The 19262-nt window shown below is 49.7% G+C and overlaps 1 protein-coding gene across 1 annotated transcript in view; it reads left to right on the forward strand.

Moving 5' to 3' along the window:
- Nucleotides 1–19262, forward strand: part of RNFT2 (ring finger protein, transmembrane 2) — a 70065-nt gene that overhangs the window by 39771 nt on the left and 11032 nt on the right. Inside the window, exons 8-10 of the mRNA XM_047828115.1 lie at nt 15066–15215; nt 16532–16597; nt 16725–16826. Of these exons, the coding sequence (XP_047684071.1) occupies nt 15066–15215; nt 16532–16597; nt 16725–16826 (318 nt within the window). The remainder of the gene's footprint in view (nt 1–15065; nt 15216–16531; nt 16598–16724; nt 16827–19262) is intronic.

Raw genomic sequence — 19262 nt, forward strand, 5'->3', positions numbered from 1 at the left:
ACGTTGCTGGGACACGTAGCCTGAGCCCTTTCCTGTTCATGGGGCCAAAGCTCTTAAATCAGGGGAACCACAGCCAATGAAATTGGGTGCCTGCCTGTTGCTGTTGAGGGGCAGAGTTCTCCTCCCAGGCTAGTGACTCCTGTGGGGCCACAGCCAGGCCCTAAGGACTCTGTGTGCTGGCCCCTGGGGCAACAGCACCAGAGACCTATGCCAGCCCTTGGCATGCTTTCTGGCCTCCTCCTCATCCTGGGCATAGAAGCCAGAAGAGGAGAGGGGACCTTTGTAGGAAATCGGGGGTGTGAGGGAGAAGATGACACATTTTAACCAGCTCTGGTCTTTAATATCGAGTGTCCAGTTATCAGAAGGCAGGATGTGGTGGTGGATAAGGGCATCCATGCTGACATCAGGCAGACTTGGATTCAGATCCCACATCTGCCACTTATTAGATCTGTGATCTTAGGCAAAATGGTGAACTTCTTTGAAACTGAGCCTCGGTTTCCCTGTCTACAAATTGAGGGTACTAATTTGCCCCCTGGCTCATGAGATTGTTACAGGCAGTTTAAAATTGTGGGCAGATTTTCTGCTTGTGACTTTTTTTAAATAACCCATACAAGGTATAAAAAATAGTAACAAATAATCATGTTTAAAACGTAGAAAATGGATAGCACCTTAGAAACTCCCTGTGCATACGTCCTGGCTTCCATCCATCTCCCTCGCTCCCTTTGCTCACAAGAAACAAGTGAGTTTTGCTGTTACCCCTCCCTCATTGTCCTTCCATCTGCTTTTTTGTCTCCTTTCTTGCTGAGCTATTAAAGAGCAGAGCAGGCATAAGCGTGTGTAACCCTATTGCCTTCCATACCTAACTTCCTACCAATTCCTCCTCTGCTCCCTCGTTACCAAGCAAGGACGCTGCTGCTTGGGAGACCTGAACATCAAGTTTGTCGACGCCGTAATAAACTTAGAATTAAAAGGCTCTGATGAGCACCAGAGGAACAGTGCAGAAAGTACTTGTAACCAAGAACCTTGGACTTTCTAGAAAGAACGCAGGAAGACCGAACTTTATACTCAGACAGACCTGGGTTTGAATATCAGCCCTGCCCACCAGCTTGAGCCACCAATTCTTTGAGTTCAGTCCAGGAATATGAAGTATCTACTATATGACAGGCCGTGAACCAAACAGACAGGATCCCTGCTTTTATTTAGTTGGGAGATCACCATTAAACAAACATGCAGCCATAACACTGCAAATTGTGGTAAGCACTAGGCAGAGAATAAAACAATTCATGGAGGACCCATTTAGGGAAATGGGAAGGGCATTCTCTGCGCAAATCGTACTGGAACTGAACCTTGTACTTCCTAGTAATCGGACTTTGGTTGAAATAAATTCAGTTTTCCCATCTGCAAAATGGAGCTGGAAATTGCCCCCTCACAGCGCTGCCCTTGGTAATAGGCTCTGAGTCCATCCATGTCAGGCTCAGTACAGGCGCTCAGGGTCATTTGCCTTTCTCCCTGTCTGCCATGGCATTGTATGTTGCCGAGGTCTGTTAGCAGTTTGTGATGGAGAATCTACTGCTGGGAAGTGAACTGTGAAGCTTTCTAAGGGTCTCGTCGGCCCCTCCGTGTTTGATGGCTGACCCTGGGGGTGGGAGAGAGGAGAGAAGGTATATTGTCCACTGTCAACAGGAAGTCTTCGTCTTTTTTCTGGAGAAAGTGGTGTGGTGGAGTAATACAAAGGCAGCGCTGCTGAATCACATCCCAGCTCTGCAGCCTGCCATTCCACCTCTCTGAGCCCCCTCTACTCATCTAACGAGTCCTATAACACTTCTCCAGTGGGTTTGTCACGTGGAATAGTGAGCTTTAATATAAAGTGTCCAAGTACTTCGTGGGGCACCCAGCAAGCGTGGCCTTTACCATTCATTGTTCCCACCCCACCAGAGCGGGAACTAGGACAAAGGTGCAGAGAAGGAGAGGCAAAACACCATCCTGGTTCAGGTCCTTGCTCCGCCCTTTCCTAGCTGGGGAACCTTGGGACAGGTCCCTTAGCCGACTGAGCCTCAATTCCCGGGTAAGAAAGACAGAGCTAAGAACAGCACTTCCCTCCCTGGGCGCTGTGAAACGACTCAGGCAGGTTGCCTGGCACCGCTCTTGACCCCAAGTCCAGGGGAGCTGGTGCGGTCACTCCCTGCTGGTACTTGGGGGTTGCGAAGACGCGCGAAAGAATGGAAAAGGCGGCTTTGCCCTTCGCAAATAGCGACGTCCTTTGTCCACAGAGGTCGGAGAGCGGCCGGTTCTGGAGTCGGTACCCGCGCGGGGCGCGCGGAGGCCCCGGCCCGTAGCCGGCGGCGCGCAGACCCGGGCGGCCGGGGGCGCGGGGCTGTGACCTCATCGGCCGGCGCCGTCCCGCGGGGCCATGAGATCATGAGATGCCGGCGCTCGCCGAGGAGTCGATTTGTTGGGAGCGCGGGGACAGCCGGTCGCCCGCCGCGGTGATCTCATCCGGGCCCCGGGGAGGAGGAGGTAGGCGGCCCGATCAGCCCGCTCCGCCCGGAGGGGGATTAATGGCTGCCGCCGGCCGGTGACGTCACCGGCAGCGCCCGTTGCCGGGTAACTCGCGGCCTCTGGCCCCGCCCCCCACCTGCCGCGCTCTCAGCCTCAATCCGTCCTGGCTCGCTCCTCTCTTTGCTTTTTTCTTTCTCTCTCTCTTTTTTTTTTTTTTGTATTGAGGCACAACTTACATACTGTAAAGTGATCTAATTATAAGTTTACAGCCTCGATGAATTTTTACATATTTATGTATCTATATGTAAAATATGTATATGTATGTCCATATGTTTCCAGATCTCAGCGCTCCTAAATAGAAATGTAATGCAAGCCACATAGATAGCTTCACATTTCTTGGTAGTCACAATAAACAAGTAAAAAGGGAGCAGGTGACATTACTTCTAATAATATATTTTATTTATCCCAGTATCTCCAAAGAATTAGTATTTCAACAGGGAGTCAGTGCAAAAACTTTAATGAGCTGTTTTATTTACCTTTTTGCTGTTTTTTTCCTAAGACTTTGAAAATCTGTGTATATTATACTTGCAGTACATCTCCATTCGGATCTAGCCACATTTAAAATGCTCAGTAGCCACATGTGACGACTGGCTACTATATTGGGCAGCACACGTATAAAACATTGCCAGCACCCAGAAGCCTCTCTCATTCCACCTTTTCTGGTCAGTACCCCTACCAAGGTACCCATCATTCTGACTTATCATCCCTGTTCGGTTCTCTTCCCCCACACAGACCTCCTATCTTTTCTTTCTCTCTCCCCACACTTCATTTTAACTCCTAGGGTCGGAGCGCTATCTAATGGATAGTGGGACTGGATTGGGGCCCCAGCTCTCCCGTGTCTATAGCACTTGGACAACCTGCTGTCTTTTTGAGCCCGTGTTTCCTCACCTCTTAACCGTGGCTCATCATAGCGGGGTCCTTCTCCGAGTTTGAGGGCAGCACGCAGGTACTAAGTGTTCCACAGAGAGATTTTTATCACCCCACTGTGAGCCAGCCCTAGTTCTCTTTCTGCTGGTTTCTTTTCTCTCCCCTCTTGTCATTCTTCCTGTAGCTTAGTCTTCCACAGTCTGTTCCTCCCTCCCATGCCTCTGTTGAGCTTTCTCATCCGAGAAATGGGAATGGATCATAACTAGCCACCAGGGGAGCAGTGGATGTGCAATTCCTGGCCCATGGCAAGTGCTTGATAATAAGATTACTTTCTTCTCCTTGCCCCTCCTCCTCGCCTCCTCGCTCCTCGCGTGGTCTCTGGGGCCTGGGTGTCCTTTTTCTTCTGTGTCTCTCTTTTCTTCTGCCCTCGTTCCCTCTTCCCTGCCTGCACTCGCCTCTCGCCTTCCTTCTGCCCCCAGTCCTGGCAACACTTCTTTCTCCCACCACTCACGGCCACGCTGTTAGAAGTCAGTTTCCAAGCTCTTCCCCACCCGCAGCCTTCTCAAGATGGAGAAGACTGGGCGCGCCCACCCCTCGGCTGATGGCACCGCACTTCAGAGGTCGCTGTTCCTCTGTTTTGCCCTGAAGGGCTCCGCGGTCCCCGAGCAGCCTGCCATCATAACAGACCGCAGGCCTCCTTCCCAGGAAAACAAGTCTTTGTTTTCAGCCCCTCGCGCCGGCCCAGCCCGCCCGTTTCGGCGCAGGGAGTGCGACCCGTCCAGGTGGCGATCAGATGCTAACCAGCAGTGCAGGCGAGCAAAGCAATGCGGGAAAACCGCAGGGGAGGCTGAGGGGACCTTTTGCTCTTGCCCGGGCCCCTATGGCCCTGGAGGCTGGTTGCAGTTCCCGCTTATTTCCCCCCCACGGGAAAGGAGGGCTTTGCAAGGAGGACCCCGTGTGGCTCTGTGCTAGTTTGGGGGAAGCTCTCTGGCCTCTTTTTCCCGAGGCCCTTTTCCTGTTTGGGGAGTCTCCTAGCCCTCTCCCTGCGGTTCAGAGGGGGCCGTGGGTCCCGGCGCCCCGCCCACCCTTGACCATGTGACCGGGCCCGGCCAATCATAGAAACCTGTGGCCTCCTTTGGGCTCTGAACTTGGTTCCAAGGATGGAGGCTTCCCTTTCATTTTGGTGAATGGGCCCAGGGAGAAACAGGTCTCTCTTCATGTTGGAGTTGAAGCTGTAAGCATGTTGTCTTGGGGCTGCCACTGGTCATCTCTCCTACCAGATATAGTTGAATCCAGCACTTTCTACCCGTGTCACTTGGGGCTGGTTACCTATCCTCTCTAGGCCTCAGTTGGCTCATCTGTAAAGTGGGAGCATTAATAGCACCTCCCTCAAAGTGTTGCGTACAGAGTGATGCCTAGTACATAGTAAGAACTAAGAAATAGTAATAATTACAATCATCATCATCATCATCATCACCACCTGGAGAGGGCCTGTCCTTGGCAGGAATGCATGAAGCTTACACACAAGAGCAGCAGAGACAAGCCGAGAGATTTGGGAAAGAGGAGGAGAGATGGAAAGAACCATAGAAATAGAGATCTTACACCACTCTGTTGGCACTCCCAGACCCAGCTGTACTGGCACCGGAACCACCCCTGCCTTCGCAATTTTGTGACCCAGTACATCACGATCTTTCTACAACCTACTTCAAGTTAGCTTTCTGTCACTTATGGCCGAAAGTGACACTATAATAGAGACTCTTACACCAGTAGTTCTTGTAACAGTGTTTAGCAGTGTGGATGTTATAGGTGGGTTAACACCCCCATCACACAAAACAACACTGATGCCCAGAGGAGGAGAATAATTTGCCCAAAGCCACACAGCTTACGAAGGACTCACCCCCAGCCTTCTGACTTCACACTTGGCACTTTTAACACCGTTTTACATTACAAATGGTTACAAATGAAGATCGGTTCTTTTCCATCCTGCCTGCCTCATTTACTGTCATCCTATTTAATCAGGCTTAGTTAATTCATTTTATCTGAAAGATGTTTTACACCCGCCACACTGCTAGCAGGGGCAGTGGTGCACCTATGGGCCAGGCACTGGACTCAATGCTTTGCTTGCATTAGCTCGTTTATCCTCCCACAACCCTCGGAGGTATGTATTACCTTTAGCCCCATTTTACCACGAGAAGACTAAGGCATAGAAGGCTGAAGTGACTTCCTAAGTCACTCGTTAAGAGACAGTCAGAATTCAAACCAGGTCATCGGACTCTAACATCTTCACCACTGTACTCGCTCAGACTCCAGGGCCTTACCAGCTTGGAGGAGGTAGAGCTGGGACCCCCACCTGTTACCATAGTCCTCGTTTCCTTCTCTCTGCGCTGCGCGTCTTTCCCACGTGTGCTCAGTCCAGCGGTCACTGGACAGCCCCCCTTCCTCCTAGCCTCATCATCTTGTAAACCCCTCCATGTACGCAGAACCTCAGTCCCTAGCACCTTCAGCATTAGGGTTCTCTATGAGCTGAGCCACCCCTGTGAAAAACCTAGCTATTTGGACCACAGACATTTAGCCCACCCATTCACTTGTTCGTTCGTTCGTTCATTCATTCATTCATTCATTCATGCATTCAACAAACATTCGTTGATCACCTCCTAGATGTCAAGGCCTTTGTATTACTTAGAATTGGAATAAGCTAATAGCAGCAAAGAACTCAAAATAACCGTGGCTTAAATGTAAAAAGAGTATACTTCTTTCTCATGTGAAGCCCAAAAGCAAGCAACCCGAACTGGGTAATGTCACACCTTCCAGCTCACTGCTTCACTAATCCTAGGGTGCGGGACTTCTCATGGTCCAAAATGGCAACTAGAACACGAGCCATCACGTCCAAGTTCCAGACAGCAGGATGGAGGAAAGGGGGAAGAATACAGTGAAAGGTTCTCTGAAGTCACATGACACGTATACTGTATCTTAGCGACCAAAGTGGCATCTAGATGCAAAGGAAGCTGGGAGGTACAGTCTTTGTTCAAGGTGGTTGTGCCTCCAGTTACAAATTTGAGGACTCTAGGACTAAGGAAGTAGGTGAGAAAGGATAGGGTGACAGCCAGACACTAGAGACCCACCCTGATGAGGCGTAGGGGAAAGATGCTAAACAAGCTAGGGTTCTCTACACTCACGAAGCTCACAGCCTACTCCAAGAAACACGTAATAGTCAGTGACTGAACACTCACTCTGTGCCAGGTGCTTCTCAGGGGTTTTCAAATGTTTTAGACTCGGGTCCCCTTGACACTTTTTAAAAAAAGTATTAAGGACCCTAAGCAACTTCTGTTTGCATGAGTTACAGCTATCCACATTCACTGTCCTAGAAATTGAAACTGTGACCTTTTGGGGGGCATCTGACTTGCTCAGTCAGAGGAGCATGTGACTCTTGATCTCAGGGTGGTGAGTTCGAGCCCCCCATGGGATGTAGAGATTACTTAAACTTTTTTTTTAAATGTTTATTCAATTTTGAAAGACAGAGATAGAGCACAAGCAGGGGTGGAGAGGACAGAGAGGGGGACACAGAATCTGAAGCAGGCTCCAGGCTCTGAGCTGTCGGCACAGAGCCCGACGCGGGGCTCGAACTCACCGACTGTGAGATCATGACCTGAGCTGAAGTCAGACGCTTAACTGACTGAGCCACCCAGGCGCCCCCCCCCTTTTTTTTTTTAAGAGAGAGAGAGTGTGTGTGTGTTTGTGTGCAAGCAGAGGAGGGGGCAGAGGAAGAGAGAGAATCTCAAGCAGGCTCCACGCCCAGTGCGGAGCCCGACTTAGGCTCGATCCCACGACCCTGGGATCATGATCTGAGCCAAAACCAAAGAGTCGGATGCTTAACTGACTGAGCCACCCAGGTACCCGGCTCCTGGAATTTTCTTATTTGTTGTAAATCACGTGTCATGAGCCTTAGGAAAAACCCCATTGCACACCTGGTAGAGAGCAACAAAAGTGTCAAATAATGTGTTAGTACTATTATGACGATGGTTTTGACTTCACAGACCACCCCTGCCAGACCCAAAGCAGAAAAGATTCTGCGTCAGGAGTTCTGTCAGGGCTCGCCAGGGACAGCTGGTCTCCGCCTGGTGTCTGCTGGGGCCAGACCATCCAAGATGGCTTCTTCACTCCCGGGTGTGATGCCTCAGCTGCAGTGGCTGGAATGATCCGCCCAGGGTCCTGCACCCAAGACCTGAGTTCTCACTGTTAGCTGGGTTCCTTGCTTCTTGCTCCTACCTGTAGTCTCAGAGCCTCTCCCTCTTTGTAGGACCTCTTCACCTAAATCTCTCCTTGTAGCTTGGGTGTCTCACAACACTTGACTGCAAGAGGAAGGCCACGAAGCAGTGGCCTTATCTACCTCTTATCTCCATAAGATCCAGACAGCACTTCACCTCATTCGAGTGTCCCTTAGTTCTTTTGAACCTGACATTTCTCCTCTCCAAAAGAAGTTGGCGTTAATAATGCCCCTAGCCTCAGATGATCATGAAATTCGTTACTAGCTCTGACCACACACGGAGCCCTTCCTGGGTACCTGTATGTTAGGATTATTTGCTGGTGTAATTCTCACGATCACCTTGGTGTGTTGGAGCCAGGTTGCACTGGCTTCTGAGAGCCAATGGTTAAATTTTCAGGAAACTTGCAAGCAGTTGTTAAACCCTTGGTAGCTTGAATTGGCCTTGTGGGAGTATTTACACCACAGAAATTGACAAACACACAAATCAGGGCCTTATTTTGTTGTTTATAGAGACCTGGTTTGCCCGCACACCACTGCATGTATGTGTGTGTGTGTGTGTGTGTGTGTGTGTGTGTGTGTGTGTGTGTTCAACCCCATTTACAGATGAAGAAACTGAGGCTCAGAGAGGTTAAATTACTGTCTAAAATCAATTTAGTAGGTGGCAGACCTGACCTTGGAGCCCCAGATCCCATTCCCTTAACTGCTGTGCTGTCCTTGCTCCTGCAGATGAGACAAGGGTGAATGAAACACAGTCATAAACAGGCAAAGCTGTGGAAATCAATATTCGTTATAAATTTTGATGCAGAAAAAAAAAAAACCTTTCATCCCTGTCTACCCCTTCTTTATACATTAACGCTGCTAACGACTATCTGATTATGTCTCCCCTTCCTCCTCACCCCCAAAGTTCTTCAAATCCTCTCCCCCACCCAGGTGCTTTCTCAAAAATCCTTTTCTCTGTTCATTTCTTATGCTTCTCAGCAGCCCGCTCTCCTGCATTTACCAGCTCCCCCTCCAGAGTCAGCCTCTGTTGTTTCCTTGTTTCCCATTTCACTTCGTGTCCCCCCCAACCCCCACCCATCCTAGCAGTAACGAAGCCAGCACAGAATCCGCCTTCCCGTCTCCACCGCTCCCGCCCCCCTTTATCAGAATCCCAGCAGAGAAGTCTGCTCCCATTCTCGCTCGTTCTCCCTCATGGGTGGCAGGGGGGCCAGACGGCTCACAATCTGATCGCATTCCTCGTTCCCTGACACCCCAGAGAAACCACACATTCCATTTGGTGGTCGTCAGAAATAACATGCTTAAGAAACCTGGAATTACAAAGCTGCTTAATTAGAGAGAGATGGTTTCACTGGGATATGCCCGGTTTTCCCCGGTGGTTGTATCTCCTTCTCCAAGTGGCCCGCCCCCCAGCAGCTAATTGCTACCTTGGGCATGGGTGCCACACAGGCACTCAGTCTCTTTATTTTCTTTTCTGTGACATCGGTGCTTGCCTCTAAACAGAAGTTCTGTCTTCCATCTCTCCTTCTCCATCAGTAAACCCAAGAAGCTGACGTGAGTAATAAGGGTGGAATCTCGAGCTTCAGAAAGGTCCCCGGCTATTAAGCGAGCATCTACTATGTGTTAGATGCCAGGAACACGACCTCCAGGAGCCAAACCATCTCTGTGCTTATGGGGCTCCCAGTCCAGCGGGAGAGACAGACACTAACATAGTTTCTTAGATATCGTGAGAAGTGCTCAGAAAGGAGTGATTTGGTGGGTTTAACAGGAGTACCTGATTTAACGGGGGGCTCAGGGAAGTCTTTCCATAGCACGTGACAGCTGACCTGGAAGATGAACAGGTGTTAGCTCACTCCCTAAAGAGTAGAGGACAGTACTCCATCTGCAGGGGAAGAGCATGGTCCACATCGTAAAGGAACGGAAGGAAGGGCCAAGAAGCTGGTGTCTGAGAATGCTGTGAAATTCCGGGGATGTGTTAGAGTCCCTGCCATGGTTTGACTTATCTGGCTTCTGACATTTTATTATTTTTATTTTCTTAAGTTTATTTATTTCTTTTGGAGGATAGGGAAGAGCAGAGGGAGAGAGAGAGAGAGAGAGAGAGAGAGAGAGAGAATCTCAAGCAGGCTCTGTGCTGTCAGCAGCGGAGCCCAACACGGGGCTCGATCTCCCAAACCGAGAAATCATGACCTGAGCTGAAATCAAGAGTGGGATGCTTCACTGACTGAGCCGCCCAGGTGCCCCCTGGGTTCTGACAGTTTTAGACCGGGGCCGGCAAGCCACAGGCCACCGGTCACATGTACCCTGACACCTGTTTTCATTAATAAAAGTGTTCTTGGAACACACTCATGCCTGTGTGTTCACCTGTTGTCTATAGCTGATTTTGTGCTACAAAAGCAGAGGGGAATAGTTGTGACAGAGACCGTATGACCTGCAAAGCCAAAGTATTCACAGTCTGGGCCTTTGCGGAAAAGTGTTGTCAACCTCTGATCCAGACCCACTCGTGGGCAAGTGGGAAGCTTGGGGATCTGGACCAGGGAACCAGCCCGTGGCTAACAGAGCCTGAGAATTGGAGATCCAAAGACGATGACCAAAGCTGAATAAAAGCAGTAGTAAGAAGGTGGTGGGTGACCGGGCCTGACCCCAGGCTGTCTGGCTTCCAACGCAAAATTCTTAGGCTGGTTGTGCAAGATTTGCCAGAGAGGAGACAGCAGAGCCTGTCCCCAGAGTCAGCCCGATGCCGTCCTGCGGGGTTTTCCAGAGACACAGGGACACAGGACCTTTCATGAGGTGGCTGTGTCCTCACCCACTGTGAGGCCAGGCCGACAGAGCAGGAGGCTGCCCACAGAGATGGCACAGGGTGGGGGCGGGGGGGGGGGGGTCACTGACTGTCCCTTCTGTCACCTTGGGGCTTCTGGAACACCTGTCTTCCCTCATCCTCCTCACATTTCATCATTCTGCTTCTTATTCAATAAACAGTGCCTTTCAAACTTTATGTGCTCAGAAATCACCTGGGAAACTGAAAACGGAGATTGTGTCTCAGCAGGTCTGGGGTGAGGTCTGCGATTCTGCATTTCTAACAAGCTCCCAGATGGTGGTGACGCTGTCCGCTGAGGGACTACAAGCCTTGGGTAGCAAGGCTTTCAAGATCAGCTTAAATGAACTTTTTTTTTTTAATGTTTATTTATTTTTGAGAGAGAGAGAGCAGGGGAGGAGCAGAGAGAGAGAGAGAGAGAGAGAGAGACAGAATCTGAAGCAGGCTCCAGGCTCTGAGCTGTCAGCACAAACCCACAATGGTGAGATCATGACCTGAGCTGAAGTCAGACACTTAACCAGCTGAGCCACCCAGGCACCCCGTGATCAGCTTAAATGATAGCTTCTCTTAGAAGACTTGCCTAATCACATCTCTACACCCACTCCCACCCCATACCTCAATTCTGGGGCCCCCTCATGGTCAGCTCTAGCAAACTTGTACCACACTATATTATAATAATTTGCCTAGTGTCTGTCTTACTCATTAAGTAGTGAGCTCCCTGAGGACAGGGACAAGGTCTTAGTTAGTCATCTTAGTATCACCAGAGCCTAGTGCTGTGTCTAGTACATAGTGGGTGTCCAGTAATGGAAGGTGGGGGGGAGGAAATTGGTGGATGGAAGGGAAAGAAGGAGGGAAGGAAGGGAGAAAGGAAAGATGGGTGGATACATCAATGGATGCATGGATTGGAGAGAAGGAGGAGAGGACAAAAGGAAAGGAGAATTCTCTGCGGGTTCACTGAATTCAAGGAGGAGTGACAAGAGCAAATTAAGGTTAGATGTTGGGAGAGACTGGAGTGTTGACCCAGAATGAGATGGAACATGCAGTAGTTGAGAGACCCTGGGTGAGAACAGTTAGATGCAATGAGGGAAGCATGGGGCAGCTGAGGTTGAGGTGGTGCAGGAAAACAAAGCTCAGACACGCATGGGTATTCAGCAGAGCCTGGGGGCTGCTGTCAGGACATGGGCAGAGCCTGAGTAGCCCTAGCCATCCACTGAGCTGTCCCATTGTTCCCTCTTCCACCATGCCATTGGCATGTAAAACAAACATGGTGGCCATCCCCCACATCTCTGCTCTCCAGTCACCTCTGCCTTCCTAAAGGCTACAGAGGGAACCAGCATTCTCCAGAAGGGAATATATCCATGGGTCAGGGGCTGGTGGGAGTCTAGAGGGGCTAGAGGACCCTCACAACAAGGACTCAGCCAAACAGTCACAAAGGTCAGGCATTGGGATGAATGGACAATTGGATGGTCCTTAGCAGATGTGGGCACAAGAGGTCCCCTTCCTAGGCCCAACAAGATGGAATTTAGCAAGATAGATATAAAGTTTCTACCCTCATCTCAGACATCATCCATTTGATGGATATGCAGTATCTTTTTGTAACCTTTTTACCCCTCCAATGTAAACATATCATATGCTCAATATAAAAAAAAAATGGAAAAAAAAGGAAAACACAAAGGAAACAAGTGTTTCTTCATTCTGTATCCTTTCCACTCAGGACTATAATGTGAACATTTCCTTGAGTGAATAGATAGTCTTCACCAGGATGACTTTTTACCTTTTAATTTTGAAAGTTTAGACTTACGAGTTGTACTTACAAAATAGTACTGAGAGTTCCCACATACCCTTCACCCAGCTCCCCCTAATGTTAACATCTAGTGCAACCACAGTACAATTAGCAAAGCCAAGAAATTAACATCATTGCCATCACTATTAACTGAACTACAAATCTTATCAGATTTTGCCAGTTTGTGTCACTAATAACATTTTCGCTGTCTAGGATTAGTGAATCAAGATCCCACTTTGCATCCATCTGTCATATCTCCTTAATCCTCTCCAATCTGACAGTGCCTTGATCTTATCTTTGTCTTTTGTGACCTTGGGGCTTTTGAAGAGTGCCGGCCAGCCGGACATTTCTTTTATAGAATGCCACTTGATTTGGAGCACCAGGGTGGCTTAGTCGGTTAAGCATCCAACTCTTGACTTTGGCTCAGGTCGTGTTCTCACAGTTGATAAGACTGAGCCCCCACCCCCAACCCCACCCCTCCTGTCGGGCTCTGCGCTGACAGCGTGGAGCCTGCTTGGGATTCTCTCATCTCTCTCTCTCTGTCTCTCTCTCTCTCTGACCCTCCCCTGCTCATGCTCGCTCACTCTTGCTCTCTCTTTCTCAAAAATAAATTAATTAATTTAAAACAATAATACTTAGGGGCGCCTGGGTGGCCCAGTCGGTGAAGCGTCCAACTTCGGCTCAGATCATGATCTCACGGTCTGTGAGTTCGAGCCCCGCGTCAGGCCCAGTGCTGACAGCTCAGAGCCTGGAGTCTGTTTTGGATTCTGTGTCTCCCTTTCTCTCTCTCTGCCCCTCCCCTGTTCATGCTCTGTCTCTCTCTGCCTCAAAAATAAATAAACATTTTTTAAAATTTTTAAACAATAATAATTAGAAGAAAAAAAAAAAGAATGCCCCTCAATTTGGATGTGTCGCTTGTTAGTTCATGACTCCACTGAGGTTTTATAAATTGTTGCAGAATAAACACAAAAGCGATACTATGTTCTTCTCAGTGCCTCACAGCTGGGGTCCAGCCTGTCCATATAACTAACTTACTGCTGCTGGAGTAAACCTTGATCACTTGGGGTATTATGTGCTGGGTTTCTTCATGGTAAAGTTGCTCTTTTTCAGGATGATGTTTGAAAGGCGGTTCAGCTTTCCATTATAGATCTCTCTCATAACCAGACTCTCTCACGGTGCATTTAGTTTGTTACTTGTCTCTGTTTGTACTGTTACAAAGAACCAAAGACAGCTGCAGCACCTGTTCCTGCTGGCACATCTCAACACACATCCCTGATTATTTTGTTACAATAAATTCCTAAAACTAGGATTACTGGAGCAAATACTATTTACCTTTTTAAGGCTATGCATGCCTGGGGCAGGGTTGGTTGCTTCTTTCTATGTTTATTTGTTTTAATCAGCTTTACTGAGGTGTAATTTAAATACAAAACATGCAGATTTGAAGCATATATTTCAGTGAGTTTTGGCCAGCACATACACTTGTGTAATCACCCTCCCAATTGCAATGCAAAATAGCTCTATCTGCTCCCCCAAATTCCTAGATGCCCCTTGCAGTCCCCTCCTCCTCACCCCAGGCAGCCCCTGATCTGATTTCTGCCACTGCAGGTTAGTGTTAACCTGTTCCAGGATTTCATAGAAATGAGAATTGGACAGTATATTTTCTCTTATCAACAGTCTCTTTCGACTGGACCTAATGCACGTGGGATTCATCCACACTGTTGTGTATATCAGTCATTTAGTCATGTTTTTTGCTGAGTGGCGTTCTATCGTACAGATATACCACAATTTGTTTATCCATTCTTCCACTGATGGGCATTTGGGCTGTTTCCAGTTTGGGGGTATTATGAATAGAGCTGCTGTATGAACATTTGTGTACAAGCAGATGCATATTTTCATTTCTCTCGGGTACATACCTGGAAGCGGAGTTGCTGGGTCATAAGTAGGTGTGTGTTTAACTTTATTATCCCCAGCAGGGTGGGGTTATTTTCATCTCACTTCATAGCACAGGCCACAGAAAGCTTGAGGGACTTGTCCAAGGGCAGAGGGAAGAAGGGAAATAGAATTTGAGGAGTACTGCTGTGTGCCAGGCACAGTGCTAGGCGCTTTTCCCATTTCTCTCCGGGAACCTTCAGAGCCACCCTGTAAGATAGGAGTTGTGGTTCCCGTTCTGTTGATAGGGAAGCTGGGGCTCCCGAACTGGCAGTGACGTAAGCTTCAAACCCAGCCCCGTCTGAATCCCAAGTGTCTCTTCTTTGCCCAGAAGCCATCCTGCCTCCTTGAGGACAGTATGTGGTGGAGTTGGAATGAGAACATCCTGAGAACACCCATCCTCCTCCACCTCTAGACCCGCCCTTACCTGCCTCCTGTGGTCCATCCTGCCCGTGCCCCTGAGGGCAGGCACCCGAGATGCCCAAGTCCGCCCTTGAGACAAGGGCGATCTGTGTGCAGGGCCAGGGACTGTGCCCCCAAAGCCACAGCAGGCAAAAGGGAGTGACCTACACTGCAACCCCCAACAGGAGTGTCCAGTTTCTCCCTCCATGAAATGCAGTCCTCAGAGCTTTGGTCCTCGGGGCTGGTGGGCAGCGGGTGAGGCCGGCAGGCAGGGGCCACGTCTCCCTGGCCATATCGCAAACCCATTAGGAGCCGGTCTGAGTGCTTTCCAAAGCTGATTAATGGCCTGCTTGTGACCTGGAACGTCATTACTGCCCAGGCTGGGGGACCCCCGGCTGCCTCCTTGGGGTCTTTACAGCTAATAATAATTGATGCTTTCTGTGCGGTTGCAGGGAAAGTTCTATCTGGTCATCGAGGAGTTGAGCCAGCTGTTCCGATCACTTGTCCCCATCCAGCTGTGGTACAAATACATCATGGGGGATGACTCTTCCAACAGCTACTTCCTAGGAGGGGTCCTGATTGTTCTCTACAGCCTCTGCAAGGTGAGGTGGGCCCGAGGGGCTGGAGGGCTGGCCCGAAGAGGATCCATGCATTTGCTGGGTTTGGGGGGGGGCAGCAAGTGGGGAGCTTGGCATCTTTTTTTCCTTTTAATGGAGGTAAAATTCACACAACACAAAATTAACCACTAACCATCTTACGGGTTGCAGTGACACTGAGCCGCTTCACAGGGCTATGCCCCCTCCACGTCTAGTTCTAAGACATTCTCATCACCCCCAAAAGAAACCCTATACCCATTAAGCCGTCCCTCCCATTCCTGCCTGCTACCCTCCCCCAGCCGCTGGCAACCGGCAGTCTGCTCTCTGTCTCTGCGGACTCTCCTATTGTGGACACTTCATATAAATGGAATCCTACACTGTGTGGTCTTTCCGTGTCTGGCTCCTTTCACTTTAACATCATGTGTCTGAGGTCCATCCACGTCGTAGCATATATCAATACTTCATTCCTTTTTGCGGTTAAATCCACCCTCATTTCTTGCCCATAAAGCTCACCGTGTGCTCTCCATTCACACATTTCCATTATGACTCCCGTGTTATGGGCGAGGAGATGGGGACTCAGAGAGCAGCAACTTGCTTGGTGTCACTCAGCTACAGATCACGGAGTGAGGGTCGAAGCCAGGCAGTCGGCTTCCAAAGCCTGGACCTCTTACCCCAGATGCGCCCCCCAGACTTGTCTCCATTCTTCTTCAATCGCACACCCTCATGCCTACAGTCAGGATACAGGGCTTCTCTTCCCATCACGGGTACAAATCAGGTTTCCCTCCCCACCCCAGGCATAAAGACATCCTCCTCTTTCTTCTTCCTTCTCTGTTTCTGGCTCTAGAGAATCCTGGGGGAATCCACATGTTCTCCCCTCCCCTCCCCTCCCCTCCCCTCCCCTCCCCTCCCCTCCCCTTCCCCCCAGGAGGACTAGCCAGGCAGTCCGTGCCCCATCAGCCACTGGGGACTTCTGTTGCCTGCCGATCCTGATCGACTGGCAGTGGCTGACTGGAGTGCTGGCTCAGAAGAAGAGTGCTGTGATCAATTAGCAATGCCTGTGCTGGGCTTGGCAGGGGGAAAAGGCAGTATGCCTGCCATGTATTCACTCTCCTGGTCCAGGAAGCAAGGGAAACTGTTGACGTAAGGCAGCAAGACGAATGCCAAGCAGAATTGGTAGAAATGAGGAGCTCCAAGTGGGACGGAGTGCCCTGGAAACGTCCACAGTCAAAGATGAGGGGTCAGTGGGGATGGTTCAGGAGTGGTAAGAGAGGTCCTGAACAACCCTTGGAGACTTTTCAGCCATCACTCTGCTCTCTTTTCAGTCTTTCGACATCTGTGGCCGTGTGGGCGGAGTCAGGAAAGCCCTGAAGCTTCTCTGCACCTCTCAGGTGAGTTGACTTCAAATGGCCCCAACTGAAGACGAAGGAGCCACGAGCTGGAAACAGCTCACAGTGCTTCTGCGGTGTCCGGTGAGGGTCCGCAGCTGAGTTTACCTCTGTCTCCTCCTTTAAACAGAATTACGGAGTCCGGGCCACTGGGCAGCAATGCACAGAAGCCGGCGATATCTGCGCCATCTGCCAGGCTGAGTTCCGGGAGCCTCTGGTCCTCATGTGCCAGGTAAGCAGGGCTGGGCGGAGCCATCGGGGACTGAGGCTGGGGGACCTCTGGGGCCCTGTCCCACGCAGAAGTCCCATGTGCCTCTCCCATGACCATACCTCAGGGCTCTGAGATGGGTCTCAGAGGGAACAGTGTGGTCAAGGCTGGAGTCGGTCAGACCTGGGTTCAGACCTCAGGTCTGCCTCTTACGAGGTGGGTGGCCCTGGGCAGGTTACGTCACCTGTCTGAGCCTTGGTCTTATCAGCCGAGTGTCAAAAATGAAAAATTCAGTATGGCGTAGCATCACAATGTCCTGAGTGAGAATCCCAGCCGCACTGCGGACCCTGTAGGGGGGATCACTCCGTCTCCCCCTGAGCCTTGGTTTTTCTCATTTATACAATGGGCATCATAATACCTACTTCATAGAGCTATTGTTAGGAATTAACGAGATCATCTGAGAAAGAGCTAAATTTGGATTGTTCGCCCATAAAAAAATCCTCTGGTTGTAATTACCATCATCGTTGCAATTACCATCACTGTTTGTTCTCATTTTGAATTGTGGGTCACCAACCCATAGCAACCCATGTTGAACTCCCTAAACATACCCCTGCTCCTCCTCCTGACATCGAGGGGCTAAGATGTCAATTCGGCAAGCGCATAGGAGTCAAAGTATCCTGTCAGGTACCAGAGAGGGGAGACAGAGGGCACACAGACCCTGTTCCCTCCTCTGGAAGCTCACGGTCCCCGTGGGGAGACAGACACATACATAAATAACTATGAAACAAGGCAGGCAGTGATAAGTGCTGTGTAAGAGAGATTCATGCAGCTTCCCGGGGGACCAGGACAGAGAGCAATGAGTTCTACCTCAGGAAAGCTTTTTGCGGGAGGCACAGCCTGCCCACTGGAAGAAACGGGAGCGTGGATGAACCCCTCCTCCCTCCCCCCACTTCTGCAGCCACCAGGACCTTCCGGGGGGTGAGAGGGTGGGAGGTGAAGGTTTCGGCATCAGCAGAATTCCTGATTATTTTGCTGTTTGGGGATGTTAGGAGGTTTTGTTTGTTTGGATTTTTTTTCCTTTCATTTTATTTATTTTTAAATGGAGAATATATTGCATGATTCAAAATTCAAACCGAGGAATGCATGAGTAGGAAGTCGCAGGAACTTAATGCAGCAGGTTGGATCCTGGAACAGACAAAGAGCATGAGTAGGGAAACTGGTTTGATGAGATCCAGATCAGGCCAGAGTTCTGTGATTGGTAATAATATCCGTGGGGGGGCTTCTTGGCTTTGACAAATGTACCACACAGTAAAGCAAGATGATGATATGGGGGAACTGAAGCTTGGAGGAGCTGTATGAGGAGTCTCTACACCATCTTTGCAACTTTTATGCGAGTCTAAAATTATACCAAGGTTAAAAGTTATTTTTTTAAAGTTTATTCTGAGAGAGAGGGGGAGAAAGAGAACAAGCGGGGGGTGGGGGGCAGAGGGCGGGGAACAGAGGATCCAAAGTGGGGTTTGTGCTAACCAGAAGAGAATCTTAAATACAGAGAACAATCTGAGGGTTGATGGGGGGGTTTGGGGGAGAGAGGAAAATGGGCGATGGGCATTGAGGAGGGCACTTGTTGGGATGAGCACTGGGTGTTGTATGTAAGCGATGAACCACGGGAATCTACCCCAAAAACCAAGAGCATACACACTGTATGTTAGCCTATTTAACAATAAGTTGTATTGTTTTAAAAACTGGGATTTGTGCTGACAGCAGACAGCACTTTGTGGCACTCAGACTCCTGAACCGCAAGATCATGACCTGAGCCAAAGTTGGCCACTTAACCGACCGAGCCACCCAGGCGCCGCAAAAGTTTATTTTTTTTAATACTTCAAAGATACAAGGGGCCCCTGGGTGGCTCAGTTGGTTAAGTGTCCAGCTTTGGCTCAGGTTATGATCTCCGGGTCTGTGAGTTCAAGCCCTGCATCAGGCTCTGTGCTCATAGCTCAGAGCCTGGAGCCTGCTTCAGATTCTCTCTCTGCCCCTCCCCTGCTCGCGCTGTTTCTCTCTCTCTCTCTCTCTCTCTCTCAAAAATAAACATTAAAAAAATTAACAAAGAAAAAGATTTTTTTTTTTTTTAATTTTTTTTTTCAACGTTTATTTATTTTTGGGACAGAGAGAGACAGAGCATGAACGGGGAAGGGGCAGAGAGAGAGAGGGAGACACAGAATCGGAAACAGGCTCCAGGCTCTGAGCCATCAGCCCAGAGCCCGACGCGGGGCTCGAACTCACGGACCGCGAGATCGTGACCTGGCTGAAGTCGGACGCTTAACCGACTGTGCCACCCAGGCGCCCCAAGAAAAAGATTTTTAAATAAAGATACAAGAAGGGAAATAGTGACCAGCCCCCTACCCTTCCCCAGCTCCCCTTTACATCTTTGTAGAGATGCTTTATAGAATTTAAACACACACA

The sequence above is a fragment of the Prionailurus viverrinus genome, chromosome D3, assembly GCF_022837055.1.
Source record: "Prionailurus viverrinus isolate Anna chromosome D3, UM_Priviv_1.0, whole genome shotgun sequence".
Taxonomy (NCBI): domain Eukaryota; kingdom Metazoa; phylum Chordata; class Mammalia; order Carnivora; family Felidae; genus Prionailurus; species Prionailurus viverrinus.